Source organism: Apteryx rowi, unplaced genomic scaffold (genome assembly GCF_003343035.1).
Source record: "Apteryx rowi isolate R43461 unplaced genomic scaffold, aptRow1 scaffold_8, whole genome shotgun sequence".
Taxonomy (NCBI): domain Eukaryota; kingdom Metazoa; phylum Chordata; class Aves; order Apterygiformes; family Apterygidae; genus Apteryx; species Apteryx rowi.
Genome location: NW_020451093.1, coordinates 4,178,801 through 4,202,588, shown reverse-complemented (window position 1 = coordinate 4,202,588; position 23,788 = coordinate 4,178,801). Strand labels below are relative to the sequence as shown.

Genomic DNA, 23,788 nt, shown 5'->3' with positions numbered 1-23,788 from the left:
TAAAAACAGTAGATCTTAACACAGAGTGCTTTGTCTTGTTGTGTTCTGGCTCCACATGCAATTTCCAAGCATTGTAAGAGGTTTAGAAGGCGACCTGTTTTAGAACTCCTTAGTTTCAAAAAATCATCATCATCTGCAATTATCACTTCTTCTGGTTTAAGGAACATGCATGTGAAGGAAATAATGCAGCTGTACTTTGCAATATTCCAGTTGGTTTATGCTCACCTGCCAGCCATACTTAGAAAAAAGAGGAGCAGAGTACTTAGTGAATCAAGGAATTTTGACTGAGGCTGCAGAAGAGATGGATTGAGTTCTCATAAGAGTTTGCTTTTGCTGAAAGGTGTAGTCCTTCTGCCACCTCTTCAACCCTAGTTTCTTTCCCATTTTCCAGACCAGTGTTTCTGTCCTTTCATTTGCAGTAGTTCTGTGCTGTGGGAGAGACACAGTAAACAACAACTCGTAGTGGATCTGGATAGCAGCATTTATGTAAGAACCAGTGAGATTAGAGCTTTTACCCTACCTGATTATCTCACGCACTTGCTCACTTGCTCCCCTCCCAGTGTTATATTCTCTGGTTTTCGATTGCTCTTCCCAGCAGGGAGATTCTTGCTGGCCCAGGAAGGTCAGACAGAAAGTCATGTCAGTTCATGCTGTGCAGTTATGAGTCTAGGATGTTACTGGTCAGGGTCTCTGGGCATCCTCCAGCGTATGTCTCCACACAGCTGTCTCATCTCCAGAATCTTCCCCCAATTGAGGATCTTCATCTTCCTGTTTTTGGCCCTCCATCCTTTTTCCAAGACCACCACTTCTTTTGAGGAACCCTTCTTTCTGGCCTCCTCTTCTTTCTGGAACCCCAAGGTCCCTGTTTTCCCAAGCTAAACGGTTTATGCAGAAGCACAGTACATGATCAGTCCCCTAATTGCTGGTGCTGTCTCACACCTCTTTTTTAATTGGAAGATTCGGGATGTGTCACTTCTGTTTAGTCCAGGTGTAACCAAGATTTATGAGCAGGCTGTACTGGTTGCAGCTAACACGTAGCAGGCTTCTGCTCGAGACTTCAGAACTTTAACTTTGGACACGTGCACACACACACACACACACACACAGAGAAATGTGCATACATACACACATACAGCCAATTATCTGCTCTTGGTTAGTGTTAACAATTTAAGCTATTTTTTTTAACCTATGACATTCTGGCATTTGTTTGTTGACATCCATAAGCCAGTTCAGTTTACTAATCCAGGAGAAAACCAACCTAAGCCAAAAACAGAGGGGAGAGAAATGCATTCCCTTCAGCATTCACCGTTGTTCTGTATCAAAGTAGGATTCAGAAGCTGTGTTATGGGTCTCTGTTTGTCAAGTGCAATGTGAATTATGTATGTGCAATACAAACATGTATGTGAACTATAGACTCACATCCTTACCCCCACGTAGAGGAGTTAAAAATAACATTGGTTGCTAAAATTTCCTAGATTTTGAAAGTACCAGTTTAGGATTGTTCCCTACTTTTAGTTTTCTAGTGACCTATCAATTCCAGGTTGAAATGTTTCCAACACTATTCCTTCTATCATTTGTTTGATATTTCATAACTCAAAACATTTTATGATTAAAATATTCCAGATTTATTCCACATGCTCAGCATTTTTTCAGATAAATAGCATGAAAAACTTCTGAATTAGAGAGCTAGAAATAAAAGCCCATGTTTCCCACTGCTATTCAAGTGAAATATTTTAATTGCCAGCCAACTGATCAACCCATATTTTAGAAAAGGCAAACTCTAATCCTTCTGCTTTGACTATATTTGAGCTAATTTATACAATATCTCAGAACTTTGTTACAGTTGTAATGTGGCCCACAATTTATTTATGACCAAAACTTCAATTGCATCTAATAAAAATGTTTCTGTTTTCCAAAACATTGAATAACGAAAATTTAGTTTTCTAGTCTACGTGTTCTGTTAAATAGCCTTTTACAAATGCTCTTTGTCTTGCCTTTGAGCTCCTTTTAATTCATTAAGAATGTGTTTATATTCATTAGCCTAGAAGCTTTGTTGTAATTTCCAGAATGATCTCCAAATTGTGTGTTTGTGTCTCCATATTTATTACTATAGTATGTAAATATTTACTACTACAAACTGAGATCAGGAATCTGTGTTCCTCAGACATTTCTGAGCTATGCTGATAGTAGACTTTCAAATCATGGATCACTGACATATTTCTGTGATTCTGTATATCTGAATTTTATTTTATGGCTGTCAATTAAAGTTCTTTTATGATGCTGCTTTAGTCTTACTTTCATTCACTCTTGATCAATCTAGTTTGTTTTATTACTGACATTTCCAAATATTCAAAAATATCTTCTTACTGGGTCACAGATATAAAAGGAGTTAAAGCATTTACAAATGTTAATCATTTGATGGAGGAAAACATGAAACAAACATTAAATTATAGCAAACTGAAATCACCATAACAATATTTGGAAGCTAAGACAAAAAAAAAAGGGGGGGGGGAAATACTTTTCAACAGAAGAGAGTATATAACCAGATTGAAACTAAGGTTTCTGAGGTTCTCCTGGGCCAATGAGACACTTCTGCTTGATGTTTACTGATGGTGGTGAGAACCTGCAATTACAAATTGATATTCACAGAATTTGCAAAGAATATAATATTAAATATATGATCCGAGGCCAGTGATGTCAGCTGAAATGAAAACGATAACTTTCTCTACAAACCATAGAGCTTCTATCTTTTTATGGTCAAAGCCACAACAAAATTATTGCATGTTAAATATGACATATGCCACTATAGTCACTAATAATCTGGGCTAGTTCTAGCTTTTTGTTGAAAGACATAAGTACTCCACAGGACAGATACTCTGATACTTAAGTTGTTGACTGTACGAACAGCATTTTAGTAAACTAGGAAAGTGAGCCCAAGTTTGGTCCTGTTTGTGAATCTGAGCCTCGTACTGTCCGTACCATGAATGTCTCTGAGCATGAGATCTTAAATGGATATAAAATTAAAAAAAGGCTTTCATATGATTCTATGACTAGTAGAGTTCACAGTGATCTGGTGAAGATAAACAGTCCCCACAGTGCCAAACTTCTTCCTTTTCAGAAATACCAGATGGTATAAAATAATTCTTAGAAAAGCCACATTGACTTAGAATGCCTTGAACCAGGAATGCTTGTGTATTGCATTAGAGCAGTAACCAATAATCCTTTTTCAAGGAGAAAAAATTCCTCAGGGGAATATTATTATCTTAGCCTTTAATTACTTTTTTTTTGCCGTTTATAATATCACTCTTCTATATGCAAACACTTCAATAATACAAAGAAATAACATGTAAAGCTAGTAAGCAGCTCTTCACTTTTTCAAGTTATTGTAAAAACATTTACTTGAGTGTCCATCAAAAATCTAACAGGAATATGCATACTGAAAATGCATTAATGTGTGCGAGTACATTATTTTTGATGGCATATAAGAATCAAAGTCTGTTTGCCAGAGGGATTTAAAGAATTACCATAGAAATATGATAAAGTATGGAATAATAAGTGAAAAGAAATAATTACCTTAATAGCATTCTTTTCTTTTAGTTTCTCTATCAATGTCTCTTTCAATGTCTTTCCCTTCATTTTCCATTTTCCCTTATTTCTGCTTATCTTCTCTTCAGCTTTTAAGGTTTTAAAATGTTGTGGTTTTCTTTTTTGAGATTCTTGACTTTCTATATCTTTTATTTTCAACTGGTTCGGTTTTTGCTGTTCTGGTGTGTGTATTGTTACATTACTGACTTCCCAAAGAATAAATTTTTCATTCATGCTTAAAATTCTATGGATTCAACTAAAAGTATGCTACAGAGCTCCATTATTGAAATAGAAAGTCAATATAAATTATATATTTTCATGCTATTCTTCCTGATTTCTGTTGAAACATCTTTCAAAACAAGTCGCGCTGATGTGTTTCACTTGAACTCTTTTAGATAATAAAAATGCAGAAAAAACTCTGCTCTTGAAAAATATTCACATTTCATGTTTATATTCAAACTTTTCAGAATTTGGTTTAATAAAAGGCAAGTTAAATGAACTCAAAACCAATATAGTTTTAGTTAAAAAATGATTACACCTTTTCTAAGCTGTTGGAATTCAGCTATGCATATATTTTATATCACTAGCTATACATATGGAAAAGAAGATATCATATCCATATTCTTGATCTGTTTCAGCTAGTGTTTAATTCAGTTTATTAGAATTTCCAGATAGTTTTTAATATTGCAATTTAAAAATTTTTGATAAAGGATGGTTGTAGCCTCTTTGAGCAATGTCTGACAAAGTTTTTATGGAGCTTTTTTCAAGCTGTTTATGAAGCTAACATTTTGCTTTGAAGTAGATTTCAAAAAAGCACAGGGTAGGATGCTTGCTATGCTAATATTTACATTAGGGTTCAAATAAAAAATAAGCTTCAGTTAGCATTTTCCAAAAAAAAGAATTTCAAATTAAAACCATTGGAAAAGGTGAAGCATTGGATCTTTCTACACAGATCTGTGTGTGTATGTGTGCGTTTAGCCAGTTTTCTTCTGTCAGATATTTTCTGTATCACTTTTCATGCTTCATGCACAATACTTTGTTTAAATCATGTATTTGGAATACTTTCCTATATGGTAAAAAAGCTTGGTGTGTATATGAAATCAGAAGTTACAGGAATAGATTATTTTTGTCCAATAAATTATTATCAATTACTTTTCTTTAAAAAGCTTTAAAAAACAGAGTCAAGATCCATTTTATTGAATTGGGTTGAGGTGAGATTTTTCAAAAAAAAAAGTTCTCAATCAATTTGTAAAATAGAGTGTCTTCTCTGAATTTCCAGAAGAGCAATCAAGATGGAAAATAAGATCAAATATTTATTTATAAGGTGATGGAAGAATCATCTTAAATAAAATCAATTCAATTTTGCCTTTAGTTTGTAACTCACCATAATACATCTTATTTCATGGAGTCGTAGAAGGATAAGGTTGGAAGGAAGATCAAAGGCTATAATCTTGCTGTTGTTTATCTGCTTTGAACACCTTCAAGACACCTTCAGCAGTGAACTCCCAGTCTTCCAGGGATGATGTATTTCAGTGCACCACTATCCTTAAGTTTTTTTCTAATCTTTCTGAATCTATTTACTCCAGTTCCAGCCTTTAATCCTAGGGCTAATTGATATTTGTATAGAAAACAAGATTTTCCCCATATTCATTCTGTCAGCCTTTTATGTCTTTGAAGAGTTTTATGTGCTTCCACTCTCCAACTCAGCCCATTCCTTTTTAGGCTAATCACTCCCAGTTTATTCCTTACTCTTCCCTTGCAGGTCATAGTTTTAGACCTCTGATCACGCTTGTTGATTTCCTCCTCAGTTCTCCAGGTGACTCACGTTCTTCGTCTACAGCCGTGCTCAGAACAGGGTACAGCCTTGTAGACAGTCTTCACGAAAGCTTAGGAGGAGAGAGTGGAAGGATTATGTCATAATGGTTTCTGTCTGCTTTTTAACTCCTTTTCTGGAGACATTTTTCATCGGTGATGCCTTGTCTCTTGTTTGTCACAGTATCACTCATTCTCATTTTGTTTTATGTAGTCTCACTTCTGTTCATTGACTGTATACCAGCCACAGTAATCAAGGATGTGAATTTACATCTCTTCATATTGATACGGGAAGGGTAAGAAAAAGAAAAAAAGCAGTGTGTGACCTGCTCTTTCAAATGAAAAAGTTCAAATAAACAAAATGGTGCTACTTTGTTTACACTCGGTTCCATATAAATTGCTATTTTTTTACCCATTTCTCATTATTGACTTACATTTGAAGTACTGTATCTTAAATTTGTCAAGATCATGTTCAATTTTAATCCTCTTCATGAGTCTTCTGCTATTTGCACCTTACACTATGGAGCTTAAGTTAGACTCCTTCTTGCTGGAATGAAAAAATCTCATCCAACAGAGCATAAATTTGTTACAATTCTTTTTTTAATTGTGTTGTTCATTATCGAGAAGCACAAAAGAAGTTACTGGTGTTGTTCATCAGGTCTGTGTTCTTACGCACTGAAGTTGCCGAAACAACAGTACGTAGGTAGGTTCTGATCTCCTACATAATAGCTGCTAATTTATCAGAAATTGAGAGGTGCCGTTAAACTGTTCCTCAGGTTCAGATAACTGATTCTTGTGAAACAGCTACTAATGTCAGTGATCCTGTTCTTCATAAAGTTGTTCTACCAGTGCAGAGCTTTGAAAAATTGGCTTTGCAGAAACTCAGTTGTTACCCTGACAAATACGAGGATCATTTGGAAAGGCCAAGCCAGCTTATGAACAGGTACTTCATGACCAGAAACACTGCTCTGCTGAGGTACCTTTTTAACTTAACACGTCATACATAATTGAATCTGTGCAATGATCAGCAAGAAAAGAACATTAAATTTATCTTTAAAAAATGATACATATAAGCATCTTTTTGTGGTGTGATAATTTGTGGAATTCCTGATGATTTTAGGAGAACAGTGCAATATTGTCTATTATCATAAACTGCCAGTAAGCTGTTTTCTATATAAAATGGAGGTTTTATTGGATGGGAGAAGAAAAATTTCTATTCCAGTATCATTCATGTTGCATTCCAGAGATCCATTTTTTTAACACAGCTATTTGTTTGAAAAACTTTTCCTAATGTAGAATGTGTAAGAATTATAATACAAAATCAATTTATAGTATGTGTGACCTATGGAGAGAGTGTTTACCTGTGTTTATAAATACGATTTTATATAAGCTCACAGACGTGCACATATGCAAAAATTATCTGTCATTAATCATATAGCAAGGGTACGAAAATAAACTTCAGTAGTAGATGGGTTTGGTGATGGGGTGTGTCGGTAAGTGTATAAAATGTTCATTTCCTTGCTTAGTATTTTGGGGTGAGTTGTTTTTTAACCACTTCAATTAAAAAAAAAAATGTTATGTATGTTTTAGTAAATTGTTTTGAACTAACTAGGTTTTGGAACAATGCATAATATAACAGATTAATTTTTCTGAAGCTTTTGTGAAAATGGATTTTAATTTTGGTGGCTTCAGACTTTTTACATCCTACTTGTGGAAGTCCTTTTGGTTGAGCTATAAAATTATAGCTCAATAGTTGAGTATGATATTCATGATTTTAATGTTTATTATCTCTATATGTGATCAAAGATAATGCTAGAATGGAGAAGTGAGAAGTTCGTTGGAGTAAAAATATGTTTGAAAGACTTCTTATCAGGAAGTGAATTGTTTTAATAATCCTTTTCTTCCAATGAAATATATTAGGTCTTTCTTATTCCATGTGTCATTTGTATCAATATGTAACAATCTCTTCTTTATTATTCTTTTGAAATGTATAATCTTTTGCTTCCAGATCCATTTGAGGCTTTCATAATTTTTTCTATTCGACATGAGATCAGAAAAATTGATCTTCACAAGCGTGACTACAGCCTCTTAGTTCCTGGTTTGAGAAATACAATAGCGCTTGATTTTCATTTCAATCAGAGTTTACTGTACTGGACAGATGTTGTGGAGGACAAAATTTACAGAGGCAAACTTTCTGATACCGGAGGTATGAATTCAATCTTAGATTTGTTAGTCAAAACTGCAGTTACAGGATGTTGGACCTGACAAATTGTAACTGAGCTGCCATTAACAGAAACAATATCTGTCATGGCATTCGGCCTTTAAAAAGATGTATAATGTACATCTAGGAAGACTTTGTAAAAATTGCCATTTGCAATATGCTGTAGCAGGGAGAAAATGGCAAACACAGAGGGCTGGTATTTCTTTCTACTCCAATGACAGAAATACTAATTTTTCCTTTTTGTAATTTAGTTAGCTTCGCCTTTTAAAAAAAAAACTACAAGGATTTACCAGGTATCTGATAAATTTTCAGTTCTCACTGTAGGTGAAAGATTTTGCTTCATAATTTTATAGCATTTGAAAAGACTTGATCTTTGCCCTGGTAACATAATTATGATCTATAATTTAGTATAATCTCACAATATACAAAAAAGTGTTTCTATAAAATATTGCTGAAGTATATCTTCAGGCACTTTCCTGTTTGCGTGAGCTAAAAAAGAGAAGCATATCCAGACCAGGGCAGAAATACCCTACACTTTACATACTGCTCAGCATGTAAAGAAAGTGAAAGACTTGCCCCTTTCTATTAATGGCTGTGGTGTGTTTGCATGAGGCCACTAAGGTGGAGTCTATTGTCATCACACCGTGTTGTGGTCACACTGTACCAGAACCCAGGTGGCTTCTGAGCCATTCTTAAAATAAATTATTCCCTCAGTCCTGCAGCTGTCTAGAACTGAGTTGCATCTCCACAAAGCACACTGTCTTCCTGGAAATCCTGAAGGCTAACAAAATGCTTATGTAGTTGCTGTTTATGTGAAAAGTTTTGAGACCTTCCAGAGGAAGTTTATGGTAGGGAAGGGTTTGTAGTCAGTAACGGTATGAATTATACATGTGAATTCAAAGGAGCAAAGTAAGGTTATTTACTGTAGAGCTTTTCAAAATGTGTAATCCAAACACGCTTTTGATTCTCCCTGCCTTTCTCACTTCATCACAACCTTTCTGAGTTTTCTCTTACTCTGGTTGAGAAAGAACTGAAATGGAGCTGCACAAATTTTGTTTACTCTGCCACTGGAAGATGGAGCATGAGCATGTGCTTCACCGATACTGCAAAAGGGATCCCTCGTGAGAGGGCGTATGTGCATCTCCAGTGTGACTCCACATGTGAGCTCTGGCCTTTATTGAAAGTTTCAGGGCTTTAGTTACTAAACCATCCAAGAACTAAAAATTTCTATCACTGTGGAATAAAATTACTCATTTATTTATATGTGACCATAACTGTATTTGTTTATAAAGAAAAAATATGTTGCATGGAACAAAATACTGTATCATCCATCAGATTAATCACGAATTCTCTCCAAAAGTGTAAAATAGATTTATATGTCTGTGTTCACTATATCAGACTCTGTATTAACCCTTTAAGTTTTTGTTTGTTTTGTTTTTAAGGTGTAAGCGCCATTGAGGTGGTAGTACAGCATGGCCTGGCCACTCCTGAAGGCCTTACTGTAGACTGGATTGCAGGAAACATATACTGGATAGACAGCAATTTGGACCAAATTGAAGTAGCAAAACTAGATGGCACTTTGAGAACGACATTAATAGCAGGAGCTATGGAACATCCAAGGGCTATTGCTCTGGATCCCAGATATGGGTAATTACAAAAAGGTTTCTTTTTCATGTTGCAAAGTATTTTAAAGTTGGAGATTAAATGTGAGATTGTTGAAGTTCCTTTTTGCTGTAAGTTACAGGATCTAACGTGTCTTTATTAATTCTTGAGCTTATATTTTGAGTCAAATGCCATCCATTGTAATCTGTTTTGCCCCAATGAAAAGGAGCAAGACAAGGTGAGTCAGCAAGAGAGGGTAAGTCAGGAGATACAGGTGTCTGTCTGTTGGCAAATAACTTCTCCTGCTCTGTGGTTGTTTCATTTAATTTTAATAATGTGGTGGTTAGTTGGAGCCAGTGGTCTAGCATTCCTGTATGGTTAAGGGACATATTTAGACATTGCCAAGGCAGTTCATCTCATTTTGAGATTGATTTCGGTGGGACTACAAAAGACTAGCTTAGACGTAACTAAAAGACTAAAATTTTAGTGAGATGACTCCTACTTTATGTGTTTCTTTTTCCGTATTTAAAATGGAGATAGTGTTTGCCAACTTCTGTTGTTAATTTTTCTACCTATTAATGAGGAATATTATGTGAATTGGAGTATTATTAATAAGCAGCCAAGTGTATTAGATTCAGCCTACTACCATAAATATATGTATTTTATCTAGTGCCTTACATAATTGTTTATAATAAGTGTTAGAATGTTACAATTAAGACTTTAAAATGGGATCTGGAAATTCATTTATATGTTTGATGACTGATAAGATTACACTTCATGGGAAAACAGCCTTTACTGTGTTAGAATATTATTAAAATCAGGCAATAATTTAATTTAAGTCAATAGACTTAATTAACATGTAGTAGAAGGAAAGTAAAACTGTTGGTGGAACCCTTAATTCATTGTTCAAGCGGTTGTCAATTCTGGTTCTATACTGAAATACAGTCAACTATTCCTGAAAGTTTAATATCCTTAGACTTAAAGCAGTTTTTGAGGCTACATGTAATTGCAAACTGGTTACGAAAACCAATATTGTCTGTAGGTGAATTCTCATAGCCAAAATCGTATGATCACCAGCTAGACCCTTTTCTTCATAATTATTTTTCATTCAAAGAGGAAATCGAATTAAAAGTGGCCAAAAATCATATGATAAATTTGGAAGAGTTTGCAGAATCATAAAATTTAATTTTGTTTAGAAATCTGATATGGTCTATCACTTGTATTCACTGCTGTGGACATAAAAATATAAGTAGATAGAGACTCCAAGTAAAAGTAAAATTCTGAATTAGGAAGTAACATGTTTTAGTAAGTAAGGACCCTAGCCTCTCAAGTCAGATGCTAGACAGCTTATTTACAGAGTACATAGCTTATCTACAGAGATCTTTAGAAAGGGACATCCTGTTGGCAGAAGAACTGGATGATAAATTGTTCAGATTAAACGGGTGAAAAAAAAACCCAAATCAAATCACCACTCTTCTGAAACTGAAGGCTTAATCTTAATCTGCCTTTTTAAAAGTTAAAAGCAACTGTATGCTATGTTTTGTTACAAGAGGGAAAAGAATAAAATCTCTGAACACAGGTGGAAGCAGCTCTTCAATATTTTCACAAAGAAACGTGAATATACAGACAAAGATGATTCAAAGTAGAGGTTTGTGTTAGAGAATCTGGTAACCCAAGGGAGGGGAGACTGCCCAGCTCCTTGCCTCCAGGTCCACCAGGGGTGAGACAGAGCATGTCGTGCCAGTAGCCACACACACAAACAAACAAACATATACAGTGTATGTACATATATACACAACTGGCCACGCAGATCAGCGCACACAGGAACGCTCAGCACTTGCACAAACACAAACAGCACCAGCGACCTTACTCTGTCTTCCTCTCTGGCTGAGGATGAAGTCCTGTTAGTGGGAAGTACATACATGCAAACAAGGTGGGTCTCTCCAGTAGCTTGGCTTAGACAGTCAGGCCAATAGCTGGCCCTGGATCCTTGCTCTCCTCAGTTGCCTTCCACACAGAGACACAGATGTGCAAACAGGTCTCTCAGCCAACCCCCAAACCCCACGGTGTCTCCAGCAGTTGGCCTGGACCCCTGGTCCCTCCAGTAGCCAGCTGCTCCAGGTGCCTCACTCCCAAAGACACGTGCACATACCTGGCTCCCAAGCTGCTTGACCTACTTGCTGGCTAGTTTGGCTTCATATTCCCTGCTAGTCACACACTGACACACATTCCCTCACTTGCTCCAGTTGCCAGCACCACAGACACACAGGCCCTATGTCTCATGGTCCCCACTCCAGTTGCTGGCACTGAGACCCTCACTCGCTCCAGTTGCTGGCACCCCAATCACGAGCCTAGCTTTAACCTGTTGTCTGACTGCAGTTACTGGCATGTAGACCTCCATACCCATCCATGCACACAAAATAGAGAGCCCCTCACCAAGCAAAATAGCTAGGAATAGGGGTTAATAGGAGCTCAGGACAGACTGCACTTTTATCCCCTGATCTCTCGATTTCCCCACTCTCGTTCCTCCCCAGATCTCCTTGATCTCTCCCTTTCCCCACCTTTTGGTTGCACCCCGAGACATCCCCTAATAAGTCCTGTGCAATCCCAGGGTGCTCTTCCCTTGCATCCCACAATGTGTCCCATACCCCGAGGCTCTCTGGAGAGCTGATCACGGTGCTGGGTGTCCCCTGGCCCACGGGGCCGATGGCTGGCCTTGGACAGCCCTGGGAGGGGCCGGGGCCGGGGCTGTGTTCAGGTTATCGGGATTTATCTTGCTGGGTGAGGGGCGCTGTGTTCTGCGCCCTGAGTTCCTTGTGTCTGCGGAGACGAGCCGTAGTGGGCTCATCGCTCTCCTGTGATGGCCCTGGAAGTAGCCAGTTCAGGGTATTATTTCGGTTACCCCAGCTTGGTGCTGTTCCTCAGTGCTTCTTTCTCTGTGTGGAGAGAAGCTTTTTATCACATAGTCTAACAGTTAGTACGAGTGATAAATGCTCAGCTCTCTTTTTTTGTATATCTAGATCTAGTCTTCCTAAAGACTTGATCTTCCTAAAAAATCAATGTTTTTTTCATGTAACTGTTACATATATCAACCAATTAAAGCTATCAAGAGTTAAGTTAATATTGTGGATAGCTTTATATGCCATTAATGGAATTTCAGAAAGGGACTCTAAAATCTTTCATTAATATGGCATTTATAACTATTATTTTAAGATCCATTTTGAATTAAGTATATTCATACAAAAGTGGGTCACAATCAGGCACTCGCAAATAGTGCTAACATGGGTACGTACCTTGTTTACCCCAGTCACCTGCAAAAAAATCATGAACTAAGCTATATTTAAATAAAACTCAATCTAGAGTTTAATAGTCTTTTTTTGATCTCATTGTCCTATATATGAAATCACTGAAATCTAATGACTATAGATATTCTTAACTCAACACGTTGCAAAGGCTTCTTGTAAGATTCCTTTGGATACATCATTGCTGTGTTTGCCAGCAGCTTATTGGTCTGCTTATAGTTGATCAGTCTGTGTCCAAAGTTGCTCCATGGCAAGATAAAAATGAGTTCATAACATAATACGAACTAATCATTTAAAGTTTCCAAGATTTTAGTGTATGGATGAAGGGAATCCCCCCTGTACTTATGGTGGCACAAAAGGCCCTGGTAATAGAAGGTACACAGCTTTGTTTTAGTACTGTTTATATCTTTCTCTGTTTTCAGCCTAAACTCTTTCGAAAATGTCTCTCTTAATTGTACAAATAGTCTGAACCTCCAATTCCTATTCTATTGTTACTATTATTCACTTGTAGACAATAAAGTTCCATATATGATCTTTCATGAATTTGTAAGGCTAGAAAAGAACATTGAAGTTGCTTAGGCTTTCTGAACAGTAAATGCTGTTGAAGATAATGACATTATTCACTTGCTGGAAGCATAGTGTTAATGAAGCTGTGATTTGAAAATAATTAGGGAAGCATTTAGTGAAATTTTGTCAATTATTGTATATTTTACCATTCCATTGTTGTAAAAAAAAAAAAAATACATGTGTTATACTTGGCAATATATGTATCCAGTTTTCTCAATTTATATAAGAATTGTTTATAACAATTACTGAATTCTAAGAAATAAAGTGGTTCTTTGCAGCATTCCTTGAGGTAGTCTTTAACAATTCCTCATTTCAATTTTATTTTCAATTCGATTGATGCAAGTAGTCTAGCTGAGATTTTTTTTATATTATTTTAATTTCAGAGAATAAATTTACTTACTTAAAATTTTATTGTGTGCAGAAATGGAAGCTGTATGCTGGAAAATCTGTTGGTTTTGCCTTCCCCCTCGCCCCCCGCACCTTTGTGCTTACACAAAGTGCTTTGTGTTTGTCATCGAATCTGGGTGCCATTCAGTTGCTTGTCCAGTCCATGGGAGGAGCTTGGAGCCTCTGCTAAGTTGATTCAGAGAACCTGAATTGAAGGTTAATGTAGATGATGTAAATACCCACTTTATACGTTTGGGGGTATTGAAAAAGTGTGTGGGTAAATTGTCAAAGAATTAATACCTTTGCTTGAGCGGTTATTTAAAAACACTGCGTACTACTTTTCACAGGCACTAAGTGGAAAGGCTTTGTGAGAATGTGTTAAGGACTGAAATTGTCCAAAATCCTTATTTGTCAAAAGCTTTGTTATAGGCCAATGTCTCTGCAGTTAGTTTTTACTTAAAACTACTTCAAAGTTATCGTATCAAATGTATTCTGTTCCTTTAAGAGGTGTAAAAATTGTGTGCATCTTGGAAAACTTAGTAAGTTAAAAATAGTATGTATTTTTGTCCTTTGGTGAAACTGCTTCTACTATTTAACGTGAAACTGCTTTAGTTATAGTACATACCTACCATACAATACCTTTTCCAGTTTTCTTAGCAAGACCAATCTGTTTAAAATCCCACAGTGACATGCCAAAATCCAGGGGTCCTCATTTGGAACAGTTTTAATAATAGATGGAAATCTCTATTTTATCATATTCCTATATCCTTGCTACCTCACATCACCTTTCTTCCCTTTCTTCCCTCCCCATCCTCCTCATCTGTGGATTGCTTTCAAAGGCTCTCAGAATCATTTTTTGATGAGCTGGGTATCAAATTGTAGAAGGAAGACAAGAGAAGCTGTCACTAGTATTAATGGACATGAAAAAGAGAACTCTTCTAGACTTTGAAAGAGAGGTGTCTTTTCAGTTTCATGATTGCTCTAAAATTGATGAAACATTAATAATGAAACATTCTCTCCATGTTACCCTATAACTTTAGGGAATTTGTATAGTTGCCCAAATTCATCTATGTATATTCCTTATTAAGACACTTAAATATATGAACCTTTTTCCAGCTTTAGTCTTTTTGAGCCCCTTAAAAATTTTGGAAGCTTTAAGATGTTCTTATATTTGTTTTCCTTTCCTTTTCCTCTCACCAGAATTCTATTTTGGACAGACTGGGATGCAAATTTTCCTCGCATTGAATCTGCTTCCATGAGTGGAGCAGAAAGAAAGATTATATATAAAGATATGGATACTGGAGCCTGGCCTAACGGCCTTACAGTGGATCACTTTGAAAAAAGAATAGTGTGGACAGATGCCAGGTAAGGAGATAACGATATCCTTGTTACATGTTCATAACTACTTATTCTTACATATAAAAATGTGAACTACATTGCAAATGGAATATACATTATGTGTATTTCTTTAACTGTATTACCATTATATATGTCTTCCTGGTTCAGTTCTGTGTTCTTTGCAGTCTTTGACGTATAGCCGTTTACTACTGGGAGTACCTTTGATGCATTCAGTGGGTGAACGCTAAATTTTGTTAAAATCCAGAAGAAACTGTATGAGAAATCTTGCTTAAGTTCTTGAGAGAAGAAGAGTCATTGAACCAATTAATGATCATACTGTCAGGGCCCTGAGGGCACCAGTAGGCATTAATGGCCCTGACCAGCCTCACCTGAGGCCTCCAGCCACACGCCTTGCCCAAGGGCCCAGGACCTTGGACCAGGACCCTTTCAGCTCAGCCTGAGGCCTTCAGCCTGCAGGGACTCCAGTAGCAGCACTGGTCTCCAGCACCACCACAGCCCTGCCCCTGTTTAGCCATGGATCCTGTTGGTCCAGACCCTGACTTCTCAGCCTTCCCTCAGGCTTTCCTCATCAGTTTGGACCTGCCTGGTGATCACTAGGCTGTGTTGGACCTTAGTTACTGTCACTGGACCTGATCCAGACCCTGACCTGCAGATTGATTTCCTGGCTTGACCTCAGACCTGCCTCATCACCACAAACTTTCTAGTGATCTGGACTCTTGGTTGAACCTGGCTGCCAACCCCAGCCTGCCCTGCTCGCCCTGTGTGGCTGCGGTAGGATGGGGCCGTGGCTGGTAAGGCCCCTGCCTTGCTGGCCATGTTATCCTGCAGGCTCCTGACTCCTCATCCTTTAGGGAACATCCAGCCCTTGCTGCACCTTGGCACTTACCCATGGAAGACCCAAGCTATGCAGTACCTTTTCTCTAAGTTCATGTGAATGGAAATTGGTTTTGCTGCTTATTTCCACTACATGGAATTTTAAAAACAGTATACAAGCAAAACAGAAATTCTTATCACTAGTTAAGAAATTAATAATGTGTACTCTGTCAGCTCTGAAGTTAATGATTGCTCTGTAAACATTCTTTGGCCTTACCAGTATGTAAGTATCAGAATATATGACATTTCGCACCAGTGTCATAATGATTGTGTAGATTTTTTTTAAATTTGTATGTAATTGCAAGTTTGGTTTTCTCTTGTAGATCGGATGCTATTTATTCTGCATTATATGATGGAACAGGCATGATAGAGATCATACGAGGTCATGAATATCTTTCTCACCCATTTGCTGTTTCTTTATATGGGAGTGAAGTATATTGGACTGATTGGCGGACCAATACACTGGCAAAAGCTAATAAGTGGACTGGCCAAAATGTCAGTGTAATACAAAAAACAAGTGCTCAGCCATTTGATCTTCAGATATATCATCCAAGTCGTCAACCACAAGGTAATTATCTATTTATAGAATAGTTATTTATTATTTTGCTGAGGTGAAAAAAATATTCTTTTTATATGCAAGTATTTGTGTGTAAATTTGTCTTGAACTAACAATTCTTAATTAAGTGCTGTATTCAACACTAGTGTTCCTTGGGTGGTATTACAGGTTTTTTGAACTAGCAGTTTCATGGGGTCGGTGTCTGTGAATATTGTCCATTTCAAGTCTTATTCTTGTTCTGTAATAAATATATTACAGAACCACATGTATTTAAAAGACTTCCACCTTAATTTTATTTATTTGAAATAACTAGTCTGCCAAAAGCTGTTAGCTGTCTTTCTCATACTTCTTCCTAGAGTAAGATCATTTTTTCTGTGTAATGAGCCATGTATACAATTTTTATTAGAATAAATGTTCATTCTGTATTATAATTGTCTTAATTTGCTAATTCTGTTCTCTGTCTTTATTTCCTTCTCAGTCTTCTTTGTTTTTTTCTGTTAGGACTATGTAATTTAGATTCTACCAGTACAGACTGCTGCTCTACCTAAACAGCCTAAGTAGGGTTTTATCTATAAATTAAAGCTTTTCAAAAGCATATCCCATTCACTTAACAGCTCTTACCTTACAGTAACATTTACAACTTGCAATTTCAAATTAACATAGTATGTTTTGCATAGGAGGGTAGATTCAACCTGCAGGAGGCATGAGTTCCGAGTCGAAAACTTCAAGAAACATAAAAACTTATTTTTGGTGTAGATAACTATCCAAACTGAAAGGAAGTTCACAGAATATACATTATTTAAAAAGTAATAGGAAATTCTCTAATTATTTCTTGATACATTATTTTGTAATTTTAATTTCCAAACATTATCTGTACAAAACTTACCTGCTGATGTGTATATATTTCCATTCCACTTCTTTAGCAATACTTGTATAACACCAGAAAACTGATACACAATTATAGAAAGCTGGTATGTGCATAGGCTTTAAAATTAGATAGATGAAATGTGGTCAGTTTTCAGTTTCAAGACTGATACTGTTCTATTTTAAATTCTAGTAGTTGAAGATCACCAAACACATAATAACTATTGAATTTTAGCTGTCTGATTTAATGAAATACTCTGTTTAATTCTCAATGAAATATGCAAGAACCTGCTAAAACTTAGCTCCTTGAGACAGATTTGCGATGGCTTTCTCTTATTTTATATAGGCAAAAGGAGTAATGATTTCCTTTTAATTTCAGCTGAAGCTTCAAATGATTTTATCACTGGATGGTAAACCTCTCATTCAGATGGTGAACATTTAGTCAAGAAATTTAAATTACTGACTTCAGTGTTCATACATGTGAACAACTGCTCATCAGGACTAAGAAAGAAATCAGAGAGTAGCCCATTAGTAACCCATTTAGTATTTTTCTACATTACAACTGTATATTTTATTTCTGTAAGGATTGTGAGGCTTATAAACACAAACAGGTAAAGTTATGATGATGTGAAATTTTCAGCTATAAATTTTCCAACTTTGATTACTGCGATATATAGACTCTATCTAAGCACGTTGCCTATAACATAAGCAGTAATTAAAACCAAATTAAATACAGAGGGATTTAGCACATTTTGCTGTGATTTCCATCTGATACCTACCTGTTTATTGTTAGTGTTCTTTGCTACCGATCTAAATGTGGCTTCTTGCCTTCCCTCATACCACCTTTCTTCCCCAAGCACTGTCCAGTTGAGGATAGATCAATCCAAGATGCTTAGTACAGTACTGACAACTGGCAATATCCTTCTTGTTGCTAATAATTGCCACCACTTAAATGATCATTTAAAACACACATTTCATTGGGCTTTATATTACCTCTTTCTCTGATCTTTTTAATACTGAGCCCTTCAAAGTCCATGACTTGGGAATTACAAATTTTAATGGAAATAGTTGGAAAGTGGTTATTATTACATAATCATTTATTAGGGGGCTTTGGAAATTTGAATTTGCATTTATTCAATGTGAAATAATAAGGGTAAGATAGTAGTTGAAGTAGTAATGAAGGTATATGATAGGATACGGAGCAGAAGAGTACATTTTTGAGTGAATGTCTTCATTTATTTTGTCAGATGGATACTTGGAGGTCATTCTCTCAGTGGACCCCCAGATGAAATGGCAAAATGTTACTAATGGTCAATAAAGTGGATTTTTTAGTTACAACTACAGCTACATGCATAAAAATGTGTTTAAATTTTAATTTAAAGATACAAAACCAAGTATAGGACAGGAAGACATTATTATGCTATTGCTGGTAATGTACAAAACCTGTTCCTGAAAACAGATGTGTTAGAATATTGATCAAAAAGGGGACAGAGAGTTCAGAACCTCTGATCCTCAGCTAGAATCTCAGCTTTCTCAAGATGGTCTAACTCTTAAATATAGCTTTCCTTAGCAGAGATGGAGCACTAGCAAATGATTTATTGGTTGTATCAGCTGTCAGAGGGAAGAATTTAGCCTGTGTAGGCTTTTCTGTATTTTTAAATCTATAACTTGTGGATTATTTGTAAACAGCAAAAGAGATCCTCCAAAACAAAATGAGCTGTGAATGCTAATACTAGTTGTGTGAGCTGCCCTCTTATTGGTTATACATATGTGTAAGTTTACTCCAGCAAATACTCTCCTGCAGTAGTCTTACTGTCTCCTATTTTCCATAAGTTGTTCATTCTTCCCCAGTAACTTCACTGTCTCCAATTCTCCATCAGCTGCCTTTGACTTTGTGTAGATTGTTTAGTGCAAGTGTGTTTAAGGATGCAGGTTATCGAGAATGTGAATAAAGCATATTTATAGATGTATCTATAATAATGCATGCCTAATTTGTGAATATATACTTAAAATATATGCATATATACATATATACATGTTTACGTGTATATATACATTTTTCCCCATGTTTTTCTAGTGTTTGCAGGTTTGTTCAACTTAACATTTTGAGATGCAAGATATACCACTAGGTGCACTATCTATGAGTAAACTAAGTTTTGTTGTTATAGGACACAGCTAGGCCATATCTGTAGAAGCTTTTGAGATTGCCCTGGAAAGCAATAATGCTGGAAAGGCAATTTAATGTGTGTTTCTATTGCAAAATATACAAAGAACAATGACTTAATTTGTATGTAAATATAGGAAAGTGAAAAAAAAATAGCACCAGAGGGGGACCACCAGGTAGTCTCAGAACATTCCATGGCCTCTACATAAATTTCAATTCATTTCCCTGAAATGTTGATGGTAGTAGAAACTAATTTAAAATTCATATCATGTAGTTAAGATTTTCTGATACATTATACTTGTTCTTTAATATTAAGAAATGATGTTCTGATTTTCTTTTGGCCCAGGGTTTGTAATGTACAGTAAGTTATTCAGACTTCCATGTTAGTGAGTCCTGGGCAGTCTTTGTTTAAAAACATCCTAACAATTTCGTATGGCTTTGTAAATGTCCTAGAACATAGTTCTGCGCTAGTTACACATAGGAGAATATAGATGTAGCTCTGATGTAAATGCCTACCAGCAAGTAAAGTTCTCCCTACAGACTAGTAGGGAGAAGCTTTGAAGAATGCAAAGCTCTCTGATAGTATATATTGAAAAAAAGAGCACCATGAATACAACTGATTTTAAGTTCCTGAAACTAGGCATGATGACAACTATGGGTAGGGATTTGAGGTGAGTGATCTTAATCTAGCTTGCAAGATGTTGTGACAAATGCTGTCAGGATACAGCATACATCTCCTGGTTTTATTTAAAAATAATAATGTACTTATATTAAACAAGAATGTAACCAAGTTTTCTGGTGAATATCAATTTCCTTGGGTTTCATTACTCTTTGAAATATGCCTCTTACTAGAATTTACTATCCTACGCACTGTGCTAACAAAGTTGTGCAACTACAGGACTAAGGAGTGTGTATGCCCAGGTATCTTAAAATATGGGTGGAATAAATGTGCATCCCTGTGCACCCGTTTTAAGTAACAATTTTTGCTATTTTTTGTAGTTCGTCATTTCTGCTACTTTGGGATTTGAGGAATTACGGTCCACAGTAGTGGAAGAGTTTCTTATTAGCTATTTCTTACTGTTAGCAAAAATAGCTATCATGAACTGTTTCAGTTTGGAGTGGGGCCACACAACTCTTTGGGAGATGCTCTGTTTTTATAGACAGACCGCAGCCTAGGAAGATGTGCCAGCCAGTATTCCACAGTCAGAGAGATGCTGGCCTCAAGGCAAGGTATGAGCCGTAGAAAAGTTTTCAGCTGGTATTTGTCGGAATCAAGAAGTGATTTTGTTATGGTATTCTGTTGAGGCCTGTATTGCCAGCTGTTAAACTAAATAACCTTTTACAGAAAGGTGGCTTAAGATGCACATGAGCAAAGTTTTGGTTATTTTATTTTGAGGGGAATTTTTTTAAATTTTATTAGTTTGAGATTTAATCATAAGCTATTTGTGTACATCGTTTTTACTTAAAAACCACCAACAAGATTGGTTGTGTGTTACAAAATATGCAAAATACATGTAATTAACTTTCAGTACGTTAAACTGGACTCCTTTACTCCTTGTGTAAGTTCCATTTTTATAATGTTTGCTGCTGAAGATACAAAAGAGGACACTGAGACGTGTTCATTAGGAATCATAACAAAATAAGAGTCTTTCCTGAGTTAGTCTGACTGAGCAGCCTGTCTTTGACAACGGTGGAGGTGCAACACCCACAGGCCAGTGGGGAGCTGAAGAAGGATAGAGCCACACTCCTGCAGTACACCTTGTAAGCTCCCAGTAATCCGTGCCTCAGCTTTTGAACCTAAAATAATGTCTTCATTTGAGACAGATTTTTCTTACATGAACTTTTCTAATTGATTTTAGAACTTAGATAAGGTCTGGATGTCTGCAGCTTTTTGGACAGGCGGTTCTGCAGTGTAACTATGCCCTGCGTGAGAGCAGCTCTTCTTGTTTGTTTTCACCCTGCTACGTGATATTTCTGTTCAGCATGTCATAGCTCTTGTAATGGGGGAGGTATTGGGCTTTCATTTCCTAAATACAAATTCTTTTGCCTCAGAGAAGGATCTTGGAGGTATAACAGATGAATGAAAACTCAGCTGGATAATCAACAACAGTAAAAAAGCAAATAGGATGTTAAGATTATTATACCACATGTAGTTAAACTGTAGATCTCGTCATGGTACAGACGCTAGTTCAAGTGCTCGTCACTGTGCGTGTAACTTGTACAGTTTCTTTCACTATTATGTTATTGTACATTTATTGTATTTTATCTGTTGTTTTATTTCTCAGTCATTTTGTCATTAACTCTTGTACAACTTTTCATAGTTGGATTTCATTTAGTCTTTTGTCACCTTTTTTTAGATATTTGAAAACCCTGAATGGTGCATACCCTGCCACAGAGAATCGCTTTATTTTGAAAACTAGACATTTGTTCTTACCCTTTGCTTCCTGTCTTTTATTAAGTTATTAATCTATGATGGGACCTTCCTTTTCTCCGTCCTGGCTTAGTTTCTTTACAAAAGAATCATCTAGGGAATTTGTTGAAAGTCTTTTGGAATTTAAATACGTTAATTCATCTGAATAGCTCCTGCGTGTGTATTCATAGCTGTGATTGGTGAAGCATGAGCTTGTGATACAAAAATTGTCTGACTTTCTCACATTATATCACATTTGTTCATGTATCTGATGATTTGATTCTTTATTGTAGTTTCTCTGTCTGGCTTGTATGGAAGCCAGGCCTACTGGTTCTAGCCTGGGAACATCCTTAAAGAAGGAAAAGCTGCAGCAAAAAAATTTTCTCGTCTGTATTCATTGTGGATAACTGTGACTATTTATACATCTTTTTTACATGAAAGAATTTTCACCACTTTCTTCCCAGTTTAGCTTATGCTGGTTTGACAAAAGACATAGATTATGCCAGCAAAATGACGTAAAATTGATATCGCGCACTTAACGTAGGACTATGTGTAATTAAAATGTCACAAGAAGTCACACCAATAGCAAGTAAGTTAGCAAAAAATTTTAATACAGCCTTCTGTAATGTTAGTAGCAGTTACTAATGTCAGTGCAGTTACTGTATCATTTGGCTCTTGACTGTATTTAACCAAAACTGGATTATTGCAATTTAATATTTAGATGAGGGAATAGAGCTTGGTGGTACAAAATGTACACTGAAAAACTAAGCAAGGTCATTCACCTCCTGAGTGCATTAACAGGGTAAGAAATCCAGCAAAGAATGAATAGGGGGAAAGGTAAGAAAACAGTGGAGAATGTTCATTAAATTTTATAAATAACACAGGGATTACGTTTTGAGCGGTTAGATTTTTGATGCCTATTTAAATTTCTCCATAGATATTTACATTTTTTCTCTTTACTGTTCTCCCTCAGGTTTAGGGAGATAAATTGTTGTTCACTTTTCAGAACAACAATAATAAAAACCCTGTCAAATAAACTCTTCTAGGACTGTTTATGTGAATTAACTTTTTCCCAAAATCTTGTTTGTTTTCAGTCGAAAGCTAAAAAAGCAATTTGGAATCCTCTAGAATAAATTCAATAAATATCAGAATATAACACGAAGATAGGCAGTGATATTTTCTAGACATTGATACAGGAATGAAGACAAGCTCCAGAAGGTGTTTTTATATTTTGTGTATTTCCTTGTATGATTCCAGCTTCTAATCCGTGTGCTGCTAATGAGGGCAGAGGTCCGTGTTCGCACATGTGTCTGATCAGTCACAACAGAAGTGCTGCATGTGCGTGTCCTCATCTGATGAAACTGTCTGTGGACAGGAAAACATGTTATGGTAAGTTTTTCTCCCAAAACCTGAAAATTGTATTGATTTTAGGATTTTAAACTGGAGAAATTAAAATACATAATCTTAAAAATAGTCTCTGCAGTGCATTGTAGTGATAAATTTTAAAGGGACGTTATTTTTTGAGAATTGATAATACATGAGGTGTGTGGAGCTTTGATATTACTACCTTCGTCATTTTTTTCTATTGCTCATGTGTATGACATGCTAGTGGAACTTATCTTTGCAAAACAGGAAGATTAATAGTGTAAAGAGCATTATCAGAAAATGATGAGTCAAGTAACGTGAATGACAAAAAGGTACTTAATGGCTTTAATCTCTACCTGTTCTTCTAAAGTTGTCTTAGTTTCGTTTTCAAGGATTAAGAGCTAAAATGAAGAATAAATATTAAACATGCAGCCTTGCAGGAGAGTTTTAGAAAAAATTATAACACTTTTAAGCTGTAAAAGCCCTAGAAACGTCAAATAGTTGTGTCCATTATTTGTAAAACCTTGTAATGCAGTATTCTTCTCAGTGTCCATTAATAGTGTCTAGGAAATCTGAAGAAAAAATATTCTATCATATCAAAAGATATTAGAAAGAAGGTACCTTTGCAATTTATATAGTGACCTTTGCTAAAATATTTTAGAGTTTTGAGGTAAAAAGTAGGGTTCTGTTCTGCCTTTACTGATTTTACGTATCAAGCTTT

General features: G+C 36.1%; 1 protein-coding gene across 1 annotated transcript in view; it reads left to right on the top strand.

Annotated features, from left to right (window-relative positions):
- LRP1B (LDL receptor related protein 1B) overlaps positions 1 to 23,788 on the top strand; it is a 572,531-nt gene that overhangs the window by 322,368 nt on the left and 226,375 nt on the right. Inside the window, exons 24-28 of the mRNA XM_026088976.1 lie at positions 7,406 to 7,603; positions 9,061 to 9,265; positions 14,677 to 14,841; positions 16,032 to 16,276; positions 22,960 to 23,091. Coding sequence (XP_025944761.1) covers positions 7,406 to 7,603; positions 9,061 to 9,265; positions 14,677 to 14,841; positions 16,032 to 16,276; positions 22,960 to 23,091 — 945 coding nt within the window. The remainder of the gene's footprint in view (positions 1 to 7,405; positions 7,604 to 9,060; positions 9,266 to 14,676; positions 14,842 to 16,031; positions 16,277 to 22,959; positions 23,092 to 23,788) is intronic.